The sequence below is a fragment of the Strix uralensis genome, chromosome 5 (genome assembly GCF_047716275.1).
Source record: "Strix uralensis isolate ZFMK-TIS-50842 chromosome 5, bStrUra1, whole genome shotgun sequence".
NCBI classification, from domain to species: domain Eukaryota; kingdom Metazoa; phylum Chordata; class Aves; order Strigiformes; family Strigidae; genus Strix; species Strix uralensis.
Genome location: NC_133976.1, coordinates 13,505,406 through 13,532,107, shown reverse-complemented (window position 1 = coordinate 13,532,107; position 26,702 = coordinate 13,505,406). Strand labels below are relative to the sequence as shown.

The following is a 26,702-nucleotide window of genomic DNA, read 5'->3' as shown; positions in this document are numbered from 1 at the left end:
TTGTATGGTAGGAGTCAAAACTGACTACTTATTTACACTTTATATCTTATAAAGCTAATTGTATGTGTGAGAAACGCAGAGAACCTCATTTAGAAAGAGGTAATATTATCTGTACCTTTTACCATCTGTCCCTTTTTCTGTTTATTTTTTAGTAAGTTGGATTTCTCATTGATGCATACTGTCTTTCTGAAAAACCTCATATGGCAAAAACTTAGTCCCCATATAGTAGTAAGAGATGCCCTATGTGTTCTGCCTAAGACTTCTGTGCTTTAATTTAGGAAAAAGACTGATGGGGAATTAGAAATAGATTACTACAATAAAAAATAATTCCATTGTTTTGTACATTCATCGTGTTTCTAATACTGGTTACCTTGCTAAAGATTGTTTCATGAAAAACATGTCCAGTCTCCTTTTAGTGGAAAGCATCACATCCAAGCGTCTACTGTGTTAGCCGTGGCTTCATGTGATATTTTAGGTGTTTGAATGTGGCACATAAATTTGCATATGGCTGTATTTTTTTTTTTCAATTAATTTTACTAGAGAACTGTGAAAGCTGTTGAACTTGTACCATGTATTTCTTGTGCTAGGAATAGATCTAAGTTATGGGACTTTTACTTCTTAATGGTACAAGAACAAAACCAAGTTTTCATGGGATGTGCGGATGTTAGGCACAGAGAATTATTCCCCTGTTCTGTTTCTGGATTGTTTCTTGGAGTTTCTGGTTTTTTTCTTGATAGCTTCTCTCAGCTATGTTACAGCACAGAACACAGAGCTTCAAGCCATAGAAGCAGAGCAACAAAAACATACAATAAGCAGAGAAAAGAGAGGGATTGCCTCTTCTGTCTGCCCCATGCCTGTTGAATGTGTTTAGATTGACTTGAAGCCTGTAAAGACATTTCTAAGTTGTAGAAGTGTTTGGGCTCTGGGTACAGGAGCAAGAAGAGCTGTGTGGGTGTTGACTATATATGAAAAGCTGGTTATAGGGTTACAAAGTTAACAGTTAACTATGGAATTGGAAGCTGCCCCTTTTCCAACCACAAGTGCTAGTTGGAGTCCTGGTCACTTCAGCTGGACTACCTCATAGTTTACATGGTTTGTCTTTGATCTTTCCTCATTACTAGAAAATATACACCCAAGTATATATGAAATGTATAGAGGGTTGCACTTATGCATGTCTGTCTATCCAAATGGGCAATTTTGTCCTTTGACTGGAATACGGAGTTTAAAATGCATTCTGCTAGAGAATATAAAGTTTCTAGTCTCAGGTCTGTTGGTTGTTACAGTGTCGAAACAGATGTATGGTTCCACAGAATCACAGGCTAGTTGAGGTTGGCAGGGATCTCTGGAGATTGTCTTATCCTAACCCCTGCTCAGAGCAGGGTCAGCTAGAACAGGTTGCTCAGGGCTGTGTCCAGTCAGGGTTTGAATATCTCCAAGGATGGAGACACTTCAACCTGTCTGGACAGTCTGCTCCTGGTTTGAGTCCTGCACTCACCTAACCTGTTGCACTATGCTGCATCATTCTAGGTCATACAGAATTAAATTTATTTGGACTGCTTTAAGGATAACATTTGCTTTTTGTTTTTGTCTCCTACTGAAGTTTCACCTTAATTTAAAATTGTTTCCTGACGGATCTGGCTTTCCAAATACTTTTTTCTCCCGCCCCCCTTACTTCATTCTGCTGCCTTTTTTTGAGCACTAGCTATAATATCACAAGTGTAAAAGAAGAGATGGATATTAAGGCAGTAGGCAACTGTTTAAATCATTATTACTGCCTATTTCATTGCAATTATAATTCCTTCCTCTCAGAATTACCTGGGTTGGTTTAAAATGCAGGTAACAGACTACATCTGACTGTTTCTCTTTTTAACAAAAGCCATATAACGAGTTGGCTGTTTCAGACGTTTCAAATATTGAACTCAACTTCATTTCCCTTCTTTTCCAGTTGCTGCTGTAGTGTTATTCTATACAGCCCAAAGCCCACATAATATACCTCTGACAGAAGTAATTGGGCCAATATGGCTAATGTTGCTACTTGGAACTGTGCACTGTCAGATTGTTTCAACACGAACTCCTAAGCCACCTCCCAGCACAGGGGGTAAAAGAAGAAGGTATAGTCAATGTTAAAGTACTTATCATTTAGGATTGTTAAACTATTCTAAAGAATGTGCATGAAGAAATATAGGGCTTTACACTCTCTGCTTTGCAACAGATGAGAAATTGGTGCTCTGTTGTTATCTGAAATTTATAATGGGTGCTTAATTGGAGCTCTTTAACTTTTATGCATTGACTAATTTATGCAGTGTTTTATTTGAATTTTAATGCGTTGAATCTGACATTTTGTCTCAAAAGAGTTTGTATCTGAATAGTGGTGAAGTGACAGTATTTTATCTTACTGCAAATTTAGCTTTAGAACTCTGTGCAATACTGACTAATTTCTGTGGGAAACATACATTAAAGGAGATGCTATTGGAAGCGTAGAACTTAAGTCTTCCAGCACTTCACTGAGTATGGTTTACTACAGTGAATTGTCCCATTAAAATGGGAAAACCTGCAGTAATGAATTTTGCAGGTCTAAGCTTCTGATGACGAGTTGAAATGTATGTGTTATGATAATGAATAAGTGTTATGCATAGTTTTATTAAATGGGGCTTATTAAATTGATGTGATAAAGTTTTAGCAAAATATTTTGAAATCTTGCTTGTTTTTGCATGCTTAAACTGCTGAACACGTTATAGAACTAGTAGATTGCACTTTATAAAGCTACCTTCCAATTTTAATCTCTTCTGATGAAGGAAATTAAGGAAAGCAGCACATTTGGAAGTACATAGGGAAGGAGATGGCTCTAGTACCACAGATAACACACAGGAGGGAACAGTGCAGAGCTACGGTACAAGCACCTCTTGCAGTATTGGCGCTGTCTTCAGAGATATCTGGCATGCTGCTTTCTTTTTATCAGGGTTTGTATTTATTCAAGGCTACGTATGTGTTAGAGATGCACTATCCCTTTTCTAAATAAGTAAACATTGATGTAATGATTAAACTTTTGTTGATCTAGGTTTTGTAAAACTAGATAGTAAACTCACCTCAGTATTTGAACATGTACTACTGTGTTGTTTCTTGAATTTGCAAATGCTGATGCAATAATTTTGAAAAGACATTGAACTAACTTTTAGTTAAATTATATTTTGATGTAGGAGTACTCTGTGGGCTATCAGGAATGAACCAACTCTGTTCATTTCTCAATTTTAATCCAATGAGAAAATTCGACTCTTTAATTTTACTTTATTGCATTAGCTGCTTATTACTCTGAGAGAATGCTTATTGAATTCTGTCACTGTCATCAAATAACAGACTTTTCCTGAAGGAAAAGCCTTCAGGATACAAATCGGCACAGCGTTTAGTTTATAAATAAACATCAAAGATATATTTTCTAATGATGGGAAGAACCATCTAACCCTGTTACATTCCAGAGCTGTTTTGCAAATGATCGATCTGCTAATGCAGTGCTCTGGGCAAATAAAAAGTTTTTTAAAAAAACATTCTATAGCAGTCTGTGTTCAAGATATGCTCTACACGCAGCATTGTGAGTGCTATATATCAGCATTAATTGAGAGGAAATATGCTCATAAAATAGTATGAAATAGAGAAAAGGGATACTGCAAGTTATTACATTGATGTTTTGTTGTGCATGCTGCATCTTAAACATGGCAACACTAACATGTCTGTCATACTTGTGATATGTGCTCTTAACCACTGGTAAAGCTTATCTTATGTTACATTCCAGGAATATCTAGTTGAAACTCTGGAGAAGTTTTAAAAATGTTTAAAAATATTGCAAGAAGAGAGTTCATCTGACTTTTTCCTGTGTAGATTAAGCTAGCTTTGACAAACTATGAGTCATAGTAATAGACACCACTGCTGTTCTTTGGGTCTGTATGCATTATTTTCTGGTATGTTTGGAGTGTAATCTTCTAAACTTTTGAATGTTTTCCATTTACTGAAGGTAGTGATCTGCAATAAGAGGAGGACTGTTGTAAGATTCTTTTTTTTTTTTTTCCTTACCTCCCCTCATATTGGGCTCAGTGTTTTCATTTGAGAAGGGCTGTGTGGGACTTGGCTCTAAGGACTTGTTTAAACCATTTAATGAGAGGTAGTGTGTATATATATAGATGTTAAGCCTCAATAATGACTACTTAGTATATACAGTATCATCAAAGGATAAAGAGCACAGAGTAACTGAGAATACTGTAAATAGCCCTTACTCATTTGTTACCTCTTCAGTTGCAGAGGCACGGTTGTTTGTATGTCTGGAGCCATACAAACCATATCAGGAACTTGTCTAGCTGAAAAATAACCTTTTTTTCCCAGGAGGTCATGCAGATCAGTTTCTTCATGTAATTTTTTCCATGGTAATGCAAACAGTTTTCTCAGCACAGTGGGATGGCGAAGTGAGGCTGGGAATGAGTAAGCAGGAGCGCAGCGTGGAGTACATTGACTACTTGGTGATGTTGCTGAAGAAAATCTTATGAAACCTCAGTGCAAGGAAGTACAAGTGGCATCTGTCCTGTTTCTTAAGACATATTTTGAAGCTCTTCAGATAAGCAGATTAGAATGTTTCATTAGTGTTTATTTACAGCAGTTTTTCACATATTAAGCTTTGACATACCATTTCCTGGAGCTCTAAGTATAGGTCTTAAACACATGGTTTCAAAATTAACCTTAGAAATTATGTTCTTTGCTTCAGAGCACGACCCTGTGTACGTAGACTATTTTCCTACACTCAGGTCACTGGTAATCTGGAACTGTGTATTCAGTAAATATCCTCTTGAATGGTAGAACTCCATCTGACTAATGAAATATAATTCTAAACTTTAATTCAGCACAGGGGCAATTTAGAAAATACTAATTACTAGTTTTACTGGAAAGGAGGGCAATATCCAAATAAGTAATTTATTCAGAATGTAGTACTGATTTGGGACACTGCTCTCTGTATGTGTCCTTACTCCAGTTATGGAAATCTTACAATTGTAGCTTCTTTAAAAGTTTTGCAGCGTGAACAGGTAGGAGAGCTTTTTGACCAACCCCCATGAAAATACATGGGAATAGAATAGAATACTTGACAGTGAAAATCTGCAGTCTTCCAGAAACTTGATTTAAATCTTCCTTAATATTTTTCTCTAGCTAATGCATGAATAAGACTGAAAGTCATTCTTGACTTAGGTCTTGCGTATGTTCAAGTTTCTTAAGACCTTGGATTTATTCACAGTGTTGTCCTGTCTTGCTCTTAAACACTTTTAATTCTAGCAAGAAATTAAAAAAGTTGATTAATGATGTATATATACAGTAATTATAGGAAATTATACATTTCTATCAGATAGGGAAGTATTGTTTATGTTTGTTATTGTTGTTTTTTTCCTTTAACACAGTATAGTGTATGAAAGTGTAACTTTAAGCCCAAATCTATGCTTTTTTGGCTTGAAGCTTACACTTAAATTTAGGGATTATTTCAAAAAATAACTTTGGTTTCTATGTTAGAAACAAATTAAAGACTTCAGTCAGGTTACCTGTTTTTCAAAATGAGCATTAGTTGATATCAGACTAGTATTTGTCTTGTAGTTTTAGCACTTAAACATTGCTTGAGTAGTGAAGTCCTATCTGAACAAATTACACATACATGCATACATACGTTCTTCTTTTATCTATTCCTACTCAACTGTTTGAGGCTACTTCTTCCTAGTAGCTTTCAAGTTTCATGTGAAATGTATAAAAACTTCTCAAATCAAACTTGGAAGAGTTGTCCTGTTATTCCACTCATACAGCTTAGTAACTTGTGGAGTAACTCTGACTGAATGTGTATATGTATGTATGTGAAGAGAACTGCATTAACTTTTACACTGCTAAAAATAAATTTTTAAAAAGTGCCAAAAGTATATCTAATACATTAAAAATTGACCTCTCTGGGTTCTTGATTATTGCAGCTAATTTAATATTAGTGCTACATCTTTAGTGCTCACAAACGAGCTTATTGAAACTTATTATTTCACAATGAGTTGCCACTGAAAGGCTGATATTTGCTTTATTCCAGAAGTAGAACAGCAGATTTTTCCATTAAATAATAACCTAAGCTTTCTCTTCAGTTGTCTTATCTTCATTAACTGAATTAAACGGTGACATCATGGAATGGCACAGAAATAAAGTTCTAACATGTTTACTGTTGATAGTTTGACCTTTTTGTCCAAAGCCTCAATAATGTTTTAGATGATCTTAACAGACCTTCTGTATGCAAGCTACCACATTGGTAATCTGCAAATGGGAGGCTTACTGCTTCTCCACCACAAAACACATGCTAAAGCATCTTGCTGTCTCTTTACATTTGTAAGCTTATAATAAAAATTAATCCATGCAAGTATATAATAACTATAGAAAGTATCTCTGCTGGTTTTGTACTAATTTAGAAATAAAGTTGACTAAGAATTTTGGGAATAGGTCAGGGAATAGTAGGTGACTTCTATAGCTTTGCTGTTAGCTTTCTTCCAGGAAGGGGTGAAGGAAGGTGGAATTAGGTTAAAGATGGAAAAGGAGAATGAAACACCTTAGTAATGTTGTCTCTTCATTATTTTGTCTGCATTCCCACAGATTAATTGTTCCTTTTTGGATTTCTCCATTTTATCCAGCTCTCCCTAGCCATTTTTTGTGTTCAAGTCTCCCCTGTATATGTGGAATACCTTGGGAGGAATGTGAGGAGACTATCCCAGTTCTTCCAATTTGTTCAATGTACATATTAAAAAGAAATTTAATCTTCTACTGTGTAATCTAAGCTCTCACAGAATGCCTCACTCCTTAAAGAGAAAGGTGATGTGTATTCCCTCATAAGAGCACCAGATCAATTGAACAGATTCTTGATACTTTTATGACCTATGTCCAGTGTTCTACTTTTAATAAAAATAGAAAAGTCTGGAAACTTGATTTATAACACTTTTTTTTTTTTCCCGCACAAGTGTTCTTGTTCTCAAAATCTAATAAATACAAGATATTAATTGCTTTTCTGATTTTTTTTTTCCATGTCATTTACTTTGAGAATACAGAAGTTTAAGTGACGACTTAAAGTAGTCTCTATTAATAAGGTTTCAAGCTGCTATTCCTTTTCATCCCTTCATCAACTGCACTTTGTAATTTGAAGGTGTAATCATCCAAATGTTTGCTTTGAGAAAGCCTTTTTCTGGCATTAGATATTTTTGCTGCTACATCTATTGACTGGATGAGGACCTTGTCTTGAGAATGTTATGGAAGACTATTAGTCAATATTAGTAGTCTTAATAATAATACGGAAGCATAATTCATAGACTTTTTTTGTGATTTGGAAACAGGCTTAATTAGTGTGTTTGTAAGATATATCAAAATATGTTGCCGGGGTGTTACTGGATAATATGGAAAAGGGTTAATCATCTTCTGTTTAGTCGAGTTGCTAATAAGCAGAGTGAATTTAAAACAACAAAAAATATCTATGTACGGGGTACTAAATAGCATGTTTGTTTGCAGCTTCAGGAAGTGGCATACTTGCTTTGAATTAGTAACACCTGAAGAAACTTTAGCATACCTCTTTTTTTTATTAAGACAGCAAAGTTTCTCCTTTACATTTGAGGCTTGTGGTTCTTCTATTGCCAAAGTTGCTGTAAAGTTTTAGTTTTAAAACATAGGTTTCCTTTTCTGTCAGTAACTAATGATATGATTTTCTTTCAGACACTGACAATTTCTTTTGTAACAGTTTTAGGAGAGAATGATGTGTATTATTTAGAAGATGAAATAGTTACAAATATTGCATCAAATGTTAATATTATTAGCTTGTGGTCATCTTAGTAGTAACACTAAAACATGGGTTGAGAGGGATAAGCAGGATTTAGACTGGGAAAAAATGGAGAGAGTCATTAATTTAATACATGTATTTGTTTGAAATATAGATCTAAGAAAGCAAAAAACTCAATAGATAAATCCACTGAGACTGATAATGGCTACGTGTCCCTTGATGGGAAAAAGACAGGTAAAAGCAGTGAAGAATGTATGCAGGCCCATGAACGTCGGTGTGAGGTGATTAAGCCAGAAGAGTCAGGGTGGAGCACTGCAACAGTGAGGGATGCCTTCAACAATCACAGTCATCACAAAGTAAGTGTGCTTCATTGCTTTCAAAGAAGGATTATTAATTTGTCAAATGGTATGTGAGTTGTATTTTATGATGCTTTTGATGCATTCCTATCTAATTTATCCTTAAAAATGTTTTTAAAATGAAATTAGGCTTAGGGTCCTGGAGCTGAAAATTATGTTAAGTCTTCTTATTTCATCCTTATTCCTAGCCTTTCCTTTTTCTTGTAGGGAGGATCCTTACTGACATCTAAGCATTCTTTGCCATTCTGTGTTTCAGTGCACAAATTTGTGTGCTGTCTTTGTGTGTTTTTTTTCAGACCAACTAAACACACTGTACTTTTTCCTGCCTCTTTGATACTCTGGGCACAGGTCTGTCTCTGTGCAAAAATGGAACAAATTTTGGATTACTGACAATTTGTACTTTTGAGGTCATTCTGAGTATTTGCCTGTGAATAATTTTTTTTTTTTTTAATCTCTGTAGAGGATGAGGAAAGCATGATTTCCCTCTCACAGTGAAGTAGGCAGGACTCTTTATAATGAGGAACAGGGATGAGATGGAAACATATGAAGCAGAACTTTTAATTTGGCTGGGTCTGATTATCTCCTGGATATCCTATTTTCATCTTACTGTTCTATGGGATAGCTTTTCCAAAATGTTTTTCCTGGCTCTCTTGTCATTGGCATTTGAACATATATTGACTGCCACTACAGCTCTTATACTTGACTCTGTCTCACTAGTATTTACCATCAATGAACAATCATAGCAAGGGCTTTTCCATGATAATATCAAAGGGAAAGTCTACAAGTGCACATTTTTAGAAAGGAAGGGCATTCTTTGTGGATTGAATAGTCAAATTACTTAACCCTTTAAAGATCCATATGATTTAAGTCAGAGTGAAGGTTCATCTCAGCACTAAAACTTCACTCTGCTCTGCAGAACGTGCTTTCTCAGCAGTGATGGAACTGAGGTTCAGGTGTCTTCATCAATTACAAGCATTTTGCATTCTTGTTGAAATACAACAAATCAAGAATTTTTAAGAAAAAGTAATTTTAAAGAGCTCTAAGTTTCTTTCATAGAACGGATGAGATGTTGTCTATGTTTAACTTGCTTGGTGTGTATGCACCCACCTTTCGGAGAAGTTGGCAGAGGCTAGAACAGGCTCCTCTTCTCTCCTTCTCATCTCTTCCTCCAAAGACAATCAATCCATTTCAGTGCCACTGCAAAAAGTAGTAAAAAGACACCCTGGACTGTTCTGCCTGTCACTCTTTCTCTGATTTAACTGAGCATAGATAATAATGTTGCAGAAGGAGATTTGATTTCAGTAGAGAACAAGACTTAGTAAATATGAGTGTTTGTCTTAATCATACTATATTTCTTGTACTAGGATACTCACAGGACCGTGACAAATTTATCAGATGAAGTTTCTAGTGAGGAAGGGCCTGAAACTGGATATTCTTTACGTCGCAATGTAGAACGCACTTCTAGTGATTGTACACTTCGAAACAGGAAATCTCACCATTATAAGAAACACTATCCTCTGGAGGTACGTTCTTTTCCATTGCTTCTTTTCTGTAAATTGTTAAAACTTTTTTGTTTATTATTGAATACATACATTTTCCTCAAACGTTTTTTCTCCTATATTGGATTTTAGGATACTGTTAATTGTAAGTCATGCTAGTGGGGGACAGGGATTTTCTTTTTTTCATGACAGCGTTTTGAAATTAAGAGTTTTCTATTTAGTTGCTTTGAGCTTCACCCTATTTTTCAGTTTGTTGTAAGGAGCCTAAAATATATTCTGTAGATCTTGCATCAGGTTATGGCCAGCTCTGTTGCTGTCTTTTGACACCACTTATCTCCTCTGGAAACTCGATTTGTTACAGAAACAGTAGTAATGGGCAATTTGCAAATTTTCATCATGCTAGTGCTGCTGTTTCTCTCCATTTAATTAGTATTTTGGATTCACTAGCCTTCTTGTGGAGAGGTCTGACTCTACCTCTGAGTTTTCATTCCCTTATGTTTATTGAAACAATCATTTAAAATACTGTCATGACATCTCAACAAAATTGTTAATGCTTAAAAATACTGAAATTTTAAGAGACTTGATGACATCGTAGTTTAGAAGAGGGGAATTCATAGATTACATATTAGCAGAGTCTTTAATTGTAAGGACTCAGACATTGAAAGAGAAAGGGATATGTTATTGTGTTTTCATTTATTTGTTTATAATTTTAAAGAAATTATGCTCTTTTTTGCTAATGGTATGTAACTTAACAGATATATGGATTTTTTTTTTAAAGGCTGTATTGCCATTTTTTCACTAAGACTATGAGAAAAGAGTAAAGAGTAATTTCAGCTCTGACAAAAGTCCACTTACAGATGGGTTTAATAAGCAGAGCCTTGTGAGTAAGCTTTCTACTTGATGTAAGAAATGTCTCCTTAGAAGGGTTCAGATACTGCTTTCTTTGATAATAGTTGCAAAGCCTTGAAGTTGATGCTTTGCGTAAAAACATTATTAGATCATTTTCTCTTCTGTTCTTTCATTTATTTCTCACAGACTTTGGTTAAAAACATGCATAAGGCTAATTGATTTGTGTTTAATGCCTTATGCATGTTTGGTTTAGGATAACTGAACAGGTTGATACTTGGAACTGTTTGTTTCATATTATAGAAGATGTCTCTTGACTGTATATTTTTGCAGCTGGTAGTGCTTGACAAGAGGAAGCAAAAAGACATGATTACAGTTAATTTTTTTTTTCAGCTTAAATATATTTTTTTCTTTCATAGAGTGCTTCAGAGGGGAAGACTAGATATCTTCAGAAACTGAAGAGACTAAATTTGCTCTGTGTGTAACTTTGGCACTAATATTTTACACTTGTTCCCCATTTACTTATCTGATTGATGCCATGAAAGAGGAAGCCTTTCTTTGTTGTTACAAACTCGCCTCCCCCACACGATTACAAAGGAAACGAAACAATAGTTTTCAAATCTGTGAAAGCTTTCTTTGTATTTAAAAAAAATAAATTAGTGAAGTCAGTGGATATACTCTCAAGTTCTATCCTACATTTTCCTTTATCTTCATGTTTATTTGTCAACTTAACTGTTGTTTGAGCAAGCATTTTTAATGTTCTTACTTTATGAACTACAGGACTCAGTGGTACTCAGTAGTGACTGCCTTCTATAAATGTGTGTTTTGGCTCTTTTTTTGGAAAAAAAATATTTCCGAGTCTCTGCATTGATGAGGTTCCTCACTTTGAAAGAGAAAGAGAAAGAGTTCAGACCAATTTTTTCTAAATATTTCTTTGCAAAATTGCTGACGTAAAATACATTAAGCATGATTTTCAGGGAGAACAAAGAACATTTCTTCAGATAGTCATGCATTACAAATCATATCAATTCAGTAGGTCTGCTGAAACATTGCTTGATTTTTTTTTTTTTTTAGTGTAAAAAATTGTGCATATTCTTGAGAGAAACTAATAGAAAGAAATAAATTTTGTGTTAAGAGGGAACAGAAGTTGCCAGAGAAAGGCAATGAGTAGGATGGTACTGCTTTTAAGACTACCTACTGTCTTGCAGGAAATGGATTCTGTTTACTGTAGAAAGTAGTTTAAAGCTCTGCATTCTTGTTCTGAAAAGAACATTAGATTGTTTTATAAGTATGCATGGGGAGATCTGAATGTCCCAAACTTAATATTTTTCTTTCTTTATCTAAGATATAGGTAAAATTTGAATGTAATAAGGCATGCTTGTTTCTCAAGTACAGGTTGTTTAAAATAATTAAAATTTTATGGATGACTATGTAGATTACACTTATACCTAGCAGTAGCTATGTATAATCTTGCTTATTTTCGCTCTCTATGCCTGATGTATCACTGTCTTCAAACAAGCACGCTCTGTCTTTGAGGTGTGGTAATAGTAACAATGTGGGAATGTGATTTGCGGGGGAGTCAATTCCTCTTCTATTACAGGCTCTTAGATTTAGAATGTACTTCCGGAACATATCAAGCTTTCTTTTAAAACTATTTAAATTGTGTCCACATGAGTTGCTTGAGAGGCTATTTGAGTGCCTCAGGTCTTGGATGACTAGAAATATCTGTCCCTTCTTCCTCCAGGGCCTTGCCCTTTCTAGAGAAAGAATTCCTTACTACATGTAAGTTAATAAGTAGCTAAAGTACTTCAACTCCAACAACTAGAGACAGAAAAATCAAATGTCAAATTAATTTAAAATACTTTGTGAATGATGCTTTTCTCACTCTGTCACATTTCTGTATTACAATTTCAGTCCAGCATATACGGCTTTAGGCCTCACTTGTGTCTTTCACATTTTCACTAAAATAATGAAGCTGTAAAGTGTTTTAAAAGAGGCTTAACTTATAGCTTATAAAATTAGAGACATAGTTGGAGTCTGTGGCTTGATAATTGCTGTTAAAGTATAAATTAATGAGTTCTAAAAATCTGTAAAATAGTTATTTCCTTTTAATAGTTCATATGATTTGATTCTACATTATGTGACCCCCTACCCAACAAAGCAGGGACCATGGATGGTTACTTGTGTTTGTACAGTGTCTAAAAATGTGCAACCTCTTAGACACTCCTTTAATAAACATGTAATTTTTTTTCTGATGAGAAAGATAATAGATTGGAACATAAAAAACAGGTAAATGCAGATTCACTAATTTGAACTTTATAAATGTTCTGTCAGGAAACAATGTAGAATAAAAAAGCTTCATCAATTCCAATGTGTATTTTAATTTCAGGACACACCTAAATCAGGTACTAGCTGCAGTTCTCGGTGTTCAAGCTCCAGACAAGATTCTGAGAGTGCAAGGCCGGAATCGGAAACCGAAGATGTGCTGTGGGAAGACCTCTTACACTGTGCAGAGTGCCACTCTTCCTGTAGCAGTGAGACAGATGTAGAAAGTCCTCAAGTGAATCCATGTGTGAAGAAAGAATACAGAGATGACCCATTTCATCAGGTTGGTATCCACCAATTTTGATTACACAGAAGTTCAGTATTATCAGCTTTATCATATGTGAGGAGGCCTGGGAGAAAGAACTATATATTAAGTGAAAGTAGCAAAGCCAAAGTGATTTGTTTTAATTATAACAAAGCAAATGTGCTTTCTGCTACTCAGTCATTAATTTGTCAAATGAAGTACATATGACAATATACTGAAGTAGCCTACAGAATATTCACGTGTTCTAGTTCAGGACAAGTACTGATTGATTTGTTTCCTCTGTGGTAGATGGTTCTGTTTGTTTTGTTTTTTTTTTCTCTAGTGGGATTACTTATTTGTGAGCACGTATCAGACATCTTTCTGTTTGCTTATATATAAATCTGTATATAAAAAAGCAAACAGAAAGATAACATACATAGTATCTAATGTTATATATGTATATATATGATGTTACATGTGTATTATATATGCCTAAATTCCATTTAGATATAATATTTTTATTTTTACCTTAAAGCTAATAATTTTTTTCCCTTCTTTAATGCTATTCTGTAGCAACATATAGGCAGTCATTTCTGGAAATTTTAGTGTTTGTTGGGCAGCACTTCAGCTGCAGCCTGCCTTGGGTTAATGTTGGACAGAATCCATTGCTAATACTTGATCAGTAACAATTAAGTATTTTTTATTCATTTGATAAAATCCATTCAAATGTTACAGTGCCAGTTATATTTGTAGTACAAGCTTTATCTTTAAACTGCATGTTGATTGCATTCCAATTTGAACCATTTAACTGAAAAAATTGAGAGAATGTGAAACATTCTTCTGGGTGAACATGTCATATGTGTTGGTAGTGCATCATCAGTACTAAGGAATGCCATGCAAGAGATGGTGTTAATGCTAGCTAAGGAAAAAAACTTCAAAAGACAGGCTTTTCACTCATAACCAGAATTGGAAAAAAAAAAAAAAAAAAGTTGATTTTACCCTCCCCCCCCGAACCCTCAAAAGAGAGAACAATTTGGATTTCATGCAGCCTTTGCTTTTTTTTGATTTAGTAGTTCTTGCCTACATTCCAGTAGAAGGGAAGCCTTACAACAGGGAGTTGAATTGCTGTATATGCATTGACTTTGTTTTTCTGCAGAGGAGTTTTTTCTGTTTGATTGTAGACTGTGAATTTTTGAGTTTCAGCTTCTGGTGTTGATACTCCCTCTAGAGGGAGACTTTGGAAATCTGTGATTAAGAAAGTCTTGCAACTAATATTTGTGTTGTTTTAATAATATAAATAATTTTTTTCATACAATCAAAAAAAGGGAAATAATTGAGTACTTATCTGAAATCTTTGTATTCTTTTAGATACTGATAAAGGTTTTTATTTTATTGCTTGCTTTACTTTTAATCAATGATAAATTAAATTTAAAAAATACTATCACATCCCTCCTCCCGTCGCCCCCCCAGCACCACCACTTCCAGTAGCTTGATGCACATAGAGCTCGGTGACCAGGCAGAGTCGAGAGCACTTGAGCACTTTTAATCACCTGAATGGGAGAGGAGTGAGACAGGGCTAAGGGAAGTCAAGAAATGGCTGCAGCAGCAGAACTTGTTGCCTCAACATTTTTCCAGATCCTTCAGTTCTCACTTGGCTCTCTGTTTAGAGTAGAGGTGCCTCAGCCATAAGTGCATTCAGTAGATTAAGCTGGGATTGTTTGGCTCTTGAAGCAGCATGTATTGATTAGACTCCTACCACTCTCTCTGAGTCTTGCCAGATACAGTTAGTATAGGGGGGCCTTAACCATAACAGGGATTGTGAAGTACACAAATATCATTAAAAGCAAATAAAAAAAAATTGTTGGCCTTATGCTCAGCCTGAGAAGAGTACTTTTCAGAATGTTAGGGGAAAAATAATAATCAGGAAAATAAAGTATTCCATTAAACATGTGGCAAAATTAATGATGGCTTATAAGGAGACATTTGTTTTATACCTCTCTCTTCTTTGATATGTTTGAGCAAAAAAGAAGCCAATTAATCCTCAACCACCATAACTCAACACTATTAGAAAATTAAGTATGGGGGAGGAGAGATCTCTGTACACGCATGGCTATTTCTTGGAAAAGTAGTGGATGATTTTGAGGAATGTCGTTAACATATAGTAGAAGTAAATGCTATATAACAATAATTGTGTTGGTCTAAAGTGTTTTTCTGTCAGCATATTGCTGACAAAGGCATATTAACGTGACAACAGATTTTTATCTCTGATGGAATATATTCCTTGTCTTCCAGAGTCATTTGCCTTGGATCCACAGTTTGAATCCAGGACTAGAAAAAATAAGTGCAATTGTATGGGAGGGTAATGACTGCAAGAAAGCAGATATGTCTGTGCTTGAAATCAGTGGTATGATAATGAACAGAGTGAGTATTCCTTTTACTTTATACGAATACTATATTTAGGAGCCTAAGCACTACCAAAAATAAGCTTGTTTTATGTTGGTTTTTTTTAATCTTTTAAAAAAAGGTGTCTGCTATTGACATTATTGTTCCATGACTTACATTACTCTGATTTACTCGTTACTAACAGATAAGAGCTACCAAATTTTAAGTATAGGGACAATGAAATGTGTTTGCATTGTTAGGTGCTTACTAACATAGCCAACCTCTGTTTTATTGTTCCAAACTGCTGTGAATATTCTTATTTATCTCCTTGATTCTGATGATCAATGAATATGTTGGGTTAGGAATACACAGATCTGAGTATTTCCATGCTAAAGTTAAGAATGGAAAAGAAAGCTTTCCTCTTTAAGAAACAAGCATCTAAGAAGATGAGTGGGATGTCTCACTAGTCCTCCCTTCTTTTTTTCTAGTACACCTCTCTTTAGGAAACAGTTGGAAAAAGATTTAATTGATGTTATACTCTTTTTCAATGTAGCCAATGTAGATGTTTTGTAGAGTTGAACATAAAATCCTAGTATAGCTTAAGAAAACTATCACTAATTCTGACAAGTTGATACTTACCATCTCCAACTTGTTAAAAAGCAATGTATTCACAAACTTAGTTCAAATCTCTGTACCCGACTCAGAGACGATACAATTTTGGGTAAAATACAAAGTAGGAGTAAACTTAAACAAAGCTATAGTCAGAGCACAATAGAACTCCAGTCCTGTCTGTACTGTGAACACTTTGATTCCTTTAAAAAACATACAACCTAAAAGGAAAACACAAATAGGAGCTACATACAGGATGTAAGCCACACAGTCTGATTGGCACACTTTGCTAATTCACATTGAATGAATCTTTAATACAAGCATATGCACTGGAGTCTGCAGTGTTGTGTTGTTGGGTTTTTAAATGATTTTTCATAGTTGGTTCCTGTGCATTAAGTGCTCTTTGAGGACTTCCTTTTTCTTAATAGTAAATTGTGAAGAAGCTTGGTTGAAGGTTTCATATAACTTATCAGGTTATAAAGTGTTCTTTGTGATAACAAGACAGTACATCAATAATTCATGTATTAACTTAATTTCAAATGAGTTCCAAAATTAAAAATATACCTTGTTTTCTGTTTTTTAGGTGAACAGCTATATACCAGGAATTGGTTATCAGATTTTTGGAAACGTCATATCTTTAATCTTGGGTTTAATGCCATTTGTTTTTCGACTTTCCCAAGCTAAAGATTTGGAGCAACTAGCTACACATTCTGCCACTGAACTTTGTATGACTGCATTTGGATCAAATGGAGACATTCTGGTTCTGTCAATGGTTATTATAAGTTTTGTGGTCCGTGTGTCTCTAGTGTGGATTTTCTTTTTTCTGCTATGTGTAGCAGAGAGGACATATAAACAGGTATGAACAGCAAACCAAGAGGCTTCAGCCAAAGCAAAACAAGGTTTAATGTTTGTGGTGTTTTTGACTTTGTGGATATTTTAAACTTGTTTTCTTCAGCATACTATGATTCATAGATCAATGATGACAAATACTTCAGTTGGTTTACAGTTTAGGAGATGACTCAGTTACAATGGACTGAAGTCTCTGTACAGTCTCTGTAGCTAAACCTTTTTTCCTGGAGAGCATTTCTGGGGGAAAACTTATTAATCTTTTATTTCAAATTTCTGGCTCGATGCATTAACTCAATTCTTAGTCATGTCCCCATTTGTCTCACTTCTCCCCAAGGAGAGGAGTTTCAGTAAAAGAACTCTAAATTTCCAGTTTGTTCTACCAGTGTGTTTCATTCAAAATCTTCAGTTTACTTCCAAACAGTTCAGTCTAGACCCTAGACAAGAGCCCTCCCTGTTTTGCTGGTAGATGGGTCCCATGGCTAGAGACCATGAGAGCTGCCATCTGAAGTAATACACCTGTTAATTTATCGCTTGTTATTGCAATTTAAACTTTTAAGAGAGTATCAATATCCCTTACTAGCTGCAGAGTATAGATACTTAGCTGTCTGCAAAAGAAAAATTTTTATACTGTCTTTTCTCAAATTATAGCCAAAATATGTGATTTAATACAGTAGAATAGAACTACCTGCTTCTAATAATCTCTTCTGCTGGAAGGAACTTCTGTGATACAGGCACTCTCTAATGCTCTCTAATGATTGGCAGGTTTCATCTCCCAAGTTTTAAGAGAACAGCAGATCTGTTGTCTGAAATTTCAAGAACGGAATTCAAAGTGTAGCTGATTTTTGGTTATCATTAGAATATGAAGACTTTTAAAACTTTTTAGTGTGTCTTCTCTACTCTTATTTCTGGACTATTAACATATTTTAACTTACACTGATAAATTGTACATTCACATATTAAATGAAGTGGTTTCTCCATTTTCTTTTTAGTGCCCTTGCAAATCAATGAACAGTTAAAGTAATGGGTTTCTTCTTCTCTGCAGAGGCTACTTTTTGCCAAACTTTTTGGTCATCTAACATCTGCCAGAAGGGCAAGAAAATCGGAGGTTCCTCACTTCCGCTTGAAGAAAGTACAGAACATAAAAATGTGGCTTTCTCTCAGGTCCTATCTGAAGGTATAATAATGTATATTTTTGCTACCACTTTGATATAAAATATTTCGTATGGTGTTGATGGCAGGTTGGTATTCTAGTCTGAAGTTTTTGCTCCTGTGCACTTACCCCTGTTGGTGCACATGTGCCCCAATAGTCCCATTTTAGTGACTCTGGGCCAGCAGGGTCTGCAGGCAGCCAGATTGTGAGAAAGTAAATGTCTAGTTTTTACCTTGCAGTAAAGCATGAGTGTGTTCAGAGTTGGGGTCTTGTCTTACTCATGCTAGCAGAAAAGTCTCTCAGGTGAATATGTTTGGTAAAAATGACCATTTGTAGTATAATACAGACAATACCTTATTGTAAGAGCCGCACCAGTTAGTGTCATTAACACAGAAGGAATTTACGAAGCAAGAAAGTTTATGTGCATATTTGTGCTGTGAGTGTATACGTGCCAGGTGAAGCTAGAAATTATGCCCAAGTATTATCTGTATAATATTCCCATCACTCTACTGTATGTTCTGCTCATATGTGAATAATCTCCTTATATGTCTCTAATGATCTTTTCAAGCCAGAGCATTTTGATGATTCTTTGTGAAAGGATCCATATTATCTAACTTGGGGCTGGTTTATTGGTTCGTCCCACAAGTTTTTTTCCATTTTTCTCAACTCAGATGAAGCTGGGTTTTTCCCTATTTGGTTTCTACAGAACTAGTTTTTTGTGAACAGCAACTGACAAGTCTCTTGCTAGTGGTGGTAATCCCCTTATTTCCACACTGGGGAGTGTGTAAAGCAGGAACTATAAGCAGGAAAAATTTTTAATGTAAAGCACAGTCTTAAATTTGAAAGATGTATCATTTTAAGAGGAATTGAGGTGATTAATTTACAATACCCCTTGTGTTATGGAAATGATCTGTTGAGGAGGTTATAAAAAAGAGGCACTCTTTAAACTTTACGTTTGAGAGACTTGCATCTTTTTCCTTGTAGTCTGTAATGTGTTGCTGGGTGGGAGGAAAGGAGGATAACATCACTTGGACAATAGAAGGTAGTTTTGGTGCTTTAAAGACTGCATATGGTAGCATTGTTGTGGAGAGAGTGTCTTGCCTTCTTTCCTTGCACTCACATCTATATATTCCACCTTTTCTTATACTACCGGAAATGTTTGTATAATTGCGTGGCTAATAAAAAAATAATCAATCAGACAGTGGTCAGAGGCAGGTGCGTAGGGAACTGACCCAGCTGAAAAATAAGTCAAGAATAGTAATTTCACCTCCATCTGTTGCTTTACTTTGTTCAATGGGCAGCTCTGTAATGCCTGTGCCAACACAAGGAAAGCAATGGATACAAGCACCTAAGGAGCAGGGCTGCCTTCTTGCAGTGGTTCTGCTGACATATACTGGCATAGCATTTGTCCAAAATATACCTGCATATTACCTGTCTGTGTATGTGTCCACCTGTGAAGATGTGAGCTGGGGTATATACACATCTCAGGTGTTGCACAGGCAAAATGCTCTGGCTCAGTATAGAAGTAGTGCATGCATACCTGCAGTAGTAATTTGCACTTATTTTTTTTCAGTCATTAAGCTTACCATCTCTTTTTCCAAGTTCCAGGGTTATATCTTGCATATGTATACCTCCCATTCTTCTCATGTTTATACAATTAGTAGCATGTCTGGAGAACAAAGTTGAGAAATAAATGTCTGTTATAACTTGTACGTATTTCAAAGCAGCACAGGATGTTTAATTCTTTAATAAAAAAAAAAAAAAACCAAAACATGAAAAAGCTTAGTGGATAGAAACATTTCATTGTACCAGTAAGCAAGAAATAAATGTTTGAAAACAGTGAGGTTGCACCTTTCTAGACAAGGGTGTTTTTTTCCCTGGTTTTGCTTCTTCTTCTGGGGGAGAGAGTTATTTTATTGAACCTACTACAATGGGACAGTGATTCACAGCTACAGTTTTTGTGTGTCAAAAAGACACAACTAATGGAAAATACCAACCATGTGAAATCATATCTCGATAGCCTGTTACGATCTGGTGTCCAAAAATCTTTTGTTAGCACTGGTTTGATACTTGGGGTTAAAGCCCAGTGCCGTATCGAATTAGTTATGTCAGTGAATGCTGAAATGAAAGTTACTTCACATCATGAAGGAACTGACTGAACAAGTGGCAAATATTTTCTTTTTTCATAGTTATCTTTAAATGCTTGCATCTGAATTAATCTCACATGCCTTTAGGGGTATTCAAATGTAGTGCTATTCATAGACTACCATGTTGGAAGGGACCTCAAGGATCATCTGCTCCAACCTTTCTTGGCCCAAGCATGGTCTAGACAAGATGTCCCAGCACCTTGTCCAGCTGAATCTCAAGTGTCCAATGTTGGGGAAAATTATTAGGATCTAATTACTAGGATCTAATATGGTGTTTGAAATTTAGATTGCCAAATTGTGAGCCATCATGAAACGTAGGTCCAAGGTGTGAATCTAACTGGATTTGCTAAATATCAATGCTGATTGGGTAGGTTTTCACTCACATATATGCACTCACATAATCCTTTATTTTCAGCGTCGAGGTCCTCAACGCTCAGTCGATGTAATAGTTTCATCTGCCTTCCTACTGACTATCTCAGTTGTGTTTATCTGTTGTGCACAGGTGAGGAAATCTAACTTGTATAGAAACAGTCATGACTTAAATAGTTTTAAAAATAATTTTCAGTGCCTTTTGCATGGTGATTCCTATTAAGTTAAAAAGACCACAGTGAAAAATCAGTAACGGCTGTTACAGCTTTTCAGAAGATGAAGCTCCAGTTTGTATTGTTCATTTTATCTACTTTAGAATTTTATTCTCCAAGACCTAAAGAAACTTACTGATAGCATAATTCCTAACATGAAATTATTATTGTTATTAATATCTGTGTGCTCTTTCTTTCTCCATTGTGGATTTTGGAACACAGCTGGGTTTTTTCTAATATCCTGCATCAAAACACACTTTTGCGAAGACAGTTGAGATTGACCTTGGTTGATGATTTTTGTGAGAAACAAGATTGTTGGCTACATTAGCCTGCCCTCTAGTGGAATATCTTTTAGTAAGCAAATCTATGTTTAAAGATGATTTTTGCTGCTTAAGATTTTTTTCTTGAGCTTCTTTTTCAGAATACAGGGTAGCTTCTGGTGGTACTTTTTTTCCACTTTCTTCCCTAGTTAACACTAATGTGTTTTTCTTGTAACTAATTCTCTGAATATTTTAATAAGAATATAATTTAGCAGTAACTCTGGATTCTATTTTCTATATAATTCAGTACATTTGAGGGTATATTTTGGTTTTTATCCCATATAGTGTCTTTTCAAGTTTGAACACAGTTTAAAATTGTCTTAGAGTGTATATTTTCTTTCTGTTGCTTTAGGGATATAAAAAAAATATGTCTAAATTCTGATTGAGCCTTTCAGAGCATATATTTTTTTCAAACCTCATATCTTTTGGCACAGTTGATTTTAAATTATGATTCAAAAATCTTTTATGCCTAGAAACAATCCATATACTTAACTACTATGAAATTTTTTTTGGAGTTGGGGAGATACGTAATTGTTTTCTTATGTTGTAATGTAATTATTTCTTTGAATTAGATTTTGATTATTTTTTTCTCTTCTGCTTTCAGCTGCTTCACATGCATGAGATCTTCCTTGATTGTCACTACAATTGGGAACTCATAATTTGGTGCATTTCACTAACTCTTTTTCTCTTAAGATTTGTTACTCTTGGATCTGAAACCAGTAAAAAGTACAGCAATACCTCAATATTACTTACTGAGCAGGTGAGAATTTGTATGGACCTATATTTTTATATCTAAACAAGTCATTCATCTGGTAGGTCTCAGGCATGCATTTTAAATGTATTAAAATCTTCTGGATTAGGGAGTTAATTGTGGTGTAGTGAAACACTTTACAACCTGAAGTTCAATTTCTGTGAGAAGCGTGCGGCTTTGTTTAAGAGTTGTATGGAACACTGAGATTGCCATATCCCAATTTCTCTTTAACTGAGCGGGCTTAGAGATGTCAGTATGTGTCATTTGATATAATTCAAGATCTAACAGAGCACGAACATTAAAAGTAACTTGTAAACTGAAAAGGAAACTTGAACTCTCAAAGTGTTGAATGGGAGAATTAAAGATTTGTTACAAACTTACCCAGTACAAAGCGGGTCACTGTTTCCAGTCCAATAATTTTGACTGCTAAATTGCATGGATTACATATAGTCTCCTCTAGACTTCTTGGAAACTTTTTCTTTGTCATCTGTCAAGCTTGGCTTTGGGTCTATGTACTTCTCACAAATGTTCTAGTCAGTGTTTGTATTGCAAACTTCCCTCTCTGCTCTCTCTGGCACTGCTGATAGTTTTCTGAGCTAAGCATGTTCAGTTAGTGTTGGGTAAGAAGCAATCTCTTTCTGCTCAGAGGGGTTTCACACTGGTGCAAAACACACCATTGAGGACAAGGTAAATGGACAGCTCAAGAAATCTGCATAGATTTCCTACAGGAATTGTATTCAAGTTGGAGAATAAAATCTTCCAAACTGAGTCTCCAAAAGTCAGGATGCGAAGCTTATGACAAATGGTATAAATGACTGCTTACCTATTTTGCTCAGTGAGAATTCATTCTGTCTTTACTAAAGATAATGAGGCTAGACACTGAGAAGACAAACTGCCTATTTACCTTGTCCTCAATGCTGTGTTTTGCACCAGTGTGAACCCTCTCAGACTTCCTGAGCCAGAGAGCTTTGCATTGTTCTGTTGATCCTCAGAGTACGAATAGGCTAATATCCCAGAGAAGTTTATGTTCTTTGTTTCTGGAATGAAAATGGGGGGAATGTTTAGGATAAGGATTGGAAAAAAAAAAAATGCAGAGAGCAAGGCGTGCATGTAAGAGAGAGAGAGAATGTCAAGTCTTTTTTGATTTCATAGATTTCAATACTATGCTCTTCATGAGAGTCAGTGTTTGAACATTTTAAGCCAGCATGGACATTGAAAGAAGCACTCTTATGTCCCCAGAACTCTAGGAAAAAAAAAAAAAAAAAAAAAAAACCAAACCAAAATTTAAAAAAAAAATCAAAAAGTGTTATGTCATCAAGCACTTAACTTTGTATTGAATCCAGCTTATCCTGTTATAAGTCATTTCCCTCAAAAACGCCTGAGAGCTTTACGAAATGAAAACCAAAATAGAATTCACAATTGTTTCTCAGAAGATGAAAAGGATACACGTCACCCTGGGTATACACTACACATACTAGTGGAACCACAGCATATTTGCAGTGTTCTTGAGACAGACTTATGAGAGTCTGACATTTTGGCCTTTCATGAGAGGTCAAGCTCAAACAATTGACTGACACTCACTTGATCTAAGGAAGCACATCAGAACTAGTGTTCTTGAAAATTGCTCACTGGTGTTATTAGGCTTACTGAGAAGAGAATGAAGCTTTAAAGCAAACAAAAAACTACAACAAAAACCCAAAAGTACAAACAAGCCGCAACTCCCAGATTCAATTTTAAATGCTTCACAAAGATGAAATTGCAGATGCTACTTCATCAGCCACTTCTGTGTGCTTTACATTCAGCCTATGAATTTCATGATTAAGAGTCATGATTGGAAAGTAAAAGATCAATCATTTTACATCAAGGGATTTTTTCGACTGTATGTTGTTTGCCTGTAATTTCTGAAGTCCTTCTAAAAGTGTTTTTAATTTGTCTTGTAAATTAAGTGCCTCAGTGGTTCCTTGTTGAGTAAAATACAACGTATGATCTGATCAAAGTTGTTGTCTTGCCAGTTTCAAGTCTCAGAATAGGTATAGTAGATGGCTATGCATATACACATTCAAACTCCCCTTCTGATTCAAAGTTTGTTGTTGAATGTGGATTTTCATAAATTAATGAAATCATAGTAACTGTTAAGAGAGATTTGAACCTTCCTAGGATTTATTATGTGCCACTTTTCAGAGTTGCTATATAGAGCCTTTATTCTTAGTTTATTCCTGTTTATAAACACTTGAACTGTTAAAATCAGTAATTTTGTATTTCAAGACTGGAATCTCTTTCCCTCTAAAAGCATAGTTTACTTTAAAATAAAATTGATAGTTCCAGAGCTTAATATGCCTTGGAATACATTAGGCATAGTTTTTGATTTTTAACTCGTATAAGAAAATCACAGTGACCTTTTTAGGGAGATCTGATAATACTCAGTTACTTTGTTTAGATGTCTGTGGCCCTTATTTCAACAAGGTGGTTAAATATATCATAGCATCATATAGCATCACTTCCTTTCTGCAGCTTCACTTCTGTAGCTTGGTAAGAGTCTCTGTCATCTGAAGGACTACTTTAGCATATTGCTAAATTGTTCTGTTGGTTTGTTTGTTTTTGTTTTTTTGTTGAAGGTTGTCATCCTAAAATAAAACTTCACAGCTTTTTGAGATATTTTTCCTTTGATTTGGTTCTATTATGCAATAAAAAAGAAAAACAAATCTTTGCCTGGTCTAGGATATCAAAGATAGGTTATTTGAGAATGAAAGCTGATCTTTCAAAATTGCTAGAAGGCCAAAAGAGGTCAGAAACAGTGACCTGAAAAAGTCTGGATCACAGAGCTGTTGAAATGATCAATATACTGTTCTTCTACAACAATGAAGAGTTTAATATTTTTTCAAATATTTCAAGGCACTGGAATGATTGATTTTCTGCACTCAAGGTGCTCATGAAGTACTCAATTATACTAAAATCTTTTAAAAGAAATTACAGTTTAGCAGAATTATGTTTTCGCATTTCAGTCTATTCAATAACTTTTGGGGATGTTAAGCCTTGCAAGGTCTGCATACTAGTATAAAAACCTTCTGGAAATGAATTGACAAACCTCAGGCAAGTGTTGAAGGAGGGAAAAGAAACTATGCAAACCTTACATATGTGGTGTTTTTTCTTGCCTAACTTGTAGATTACACTAAACTTTAAAGTTGTTGCTAATAATAGTGTCAAATGTATTTTGTTGTATCATAAACTGTTGTGTTTTCCTATGGTACTGAGCCAGTATTTGTTCTTAAATATTAAAAACAAAGCAAAAACTTTGCTTGCTTGAAGAAATGTCATTGCTGTTTTATCATATGGCTGCTGAGTAATCACTTAATTTTATTATTTAAAAATGAATTCATCTAAATTCTTAATAAGTGGTGATACTCGTATTTTATTTAAATCAGATAAACTTGTACTTGAAAATGGAGAAAAAGCCTAATAAGAAGGATGAACTGACACTAGTGAACAATGTTTTAAAACTTGCTACTAAGTTATTGAAGGTAAGAATTAAAATCGTATTACAGTATTATCTATAAGAAGCAGAATAGATTGCTTAATGAGTCACTTGTGTTACTTTTGCAGGCAGTACAGTATGCTTTGGTTTAAATCTGCTCTGTAACTCACAGCAATGCTACTTGTTCATACACTACAGTCTGTTATGTTGCTATCACTGTGGATTACAAATTATTACATACAATAAGTTTTATTCTTTAACAGTCTGTAAGCAGCATGAGAGAAGGTGCTTCAGGATGGACAGGATGAATGAACCCTTGGGAAATAAATGATGCAATTTTGTTGTCTGTTTGGAGTGTCAACATCTGTTTCTAGTAACAAGCTGCTTGGAGGATTTGTATTCTTTCACAAAAATAATTCCTCTTAAAAACTGTCAGTGGTTAGCATTTCAAATTAAAACTAGATTATACTTGATGTCTTTTTTACTTACTATCATAGAAGAATCCTTTTGGAAGACAGAAATTGTTACATAGGTCCATTTATAAGTGAATTAAAGATGGATTTCATTTAATGTAATTCGAATATTCATCAGCTGTGCCCTTGAACTATTTGACTTTTTTTTTTCATGGAATTTTGACAGCTAACTCTATTTGGTGGGTAGAAGATATTTCCTCATTGTGAGAGAACATGAATTTTTTTATTACTTCATTTCTAGAATTCTGCAGAAGAAAAATTATCTTTCTTTCACTCATCTGGAGATAGAGCATGGACATTCTTAGGGCTTTTTTAAACTTGTTATCATTGTTTAACAAAGCAGTGGTTGAGGTTTCTCAGGAAGACACATTTGATCCTAAATTGCCTCTGCTGAGTTCTTCTGTTCTTTCAAACTCACAGATCTGTCATAATTTGGGAAGCAAGCTGTTGTGTTCTTTCAGTTGTCTGGGAGCTTAATTCTTGCTCCAGAAATGTCTCATTCTCCTTCAGACTAAACATTTCCTTAATCCAAAACTTAGTTAGGAGTTACCTGAATGACAAACAAAAGTGATAAATTTAACACTTGAAAATTTTTTTTTAAAATTTGGATTTGGCTTTTATGAACAAATAAAATCAACTAGATCTAGTATTCCTTATGTGTTTTTACACTGAAATTAACAGTATATCGCTTGTAATTGACTAAAGTGGGCTTGCAACAAGGAAGCCAGCCCTGATACTACAAAAACCAAGTTCATGACTTGCCTCCCCACTCCTCTTGGCATGGTGTTTCAGTGCTTAATCACTTCTGCTGTTGAGTAAACTATTTTTAAATTAAATTTGTCTAGCTTCAGCTTTCAGTTATTTGAATCTTGTTATACATTCTGCTGTTAT

General features: G+C 35.0%; 1 protein-coding gene across 3 annotated transcripts in view; it reads left to right on the top strand.

Annotated features, from left to right (window-relative positions):
* Positions 1-26,702, top strand: part of PHTF2 (putative homeodomain transcription factor 2) — a 71,084-nt gene that overhangs the window by 38,206 nt on the left and 6,176 nt on the right. For 2 of the 3 annotated variants that reach the window (XM_074869875.1, XM_074869877.1), the window contains 11 exons: positions 1,946-2,111; positions 2,796-2,960; positions 7,962-8,163; positions 9,528-9,686; positions 12,898-13,116; positions 15,370-15,498; positions 16,652-16,924; positions 17,960-18,091; positions 20,630-20,716; positions 21,720-21,875; positions 25,289-25,384. In XM_074869875.1, coding sequence (XP_074725976.1) covers positions 1,946-2,111; positions 2,796-2,960; positions 7,962-8,163; positions 9,528-9,686; positions 12,898-13,116; positions 15,370-15,498; positions 16,652-16,924; positions 17,960-18,091; positions 20,630-20,716; positions 21,720-21,875; positions 25,289-25,384 — 1,784 coding nt within the window. The remainder of the gene's footprint in view (positions 1-1,945; positions 2,112-2,795; positions 2,961-7,961; positions 8,164-9,527; positions 9,687-12,897; positions 13,117-15,369; positions 15,499-16,651; positions 16,925-17,959; positions 18,092-20,629; positions 20,717-21,719; positions 21,876-25,288; positions 25,385-26,702) is intronic. The other variant, XM_074869876.1, reaches the window with a different exon arrangement.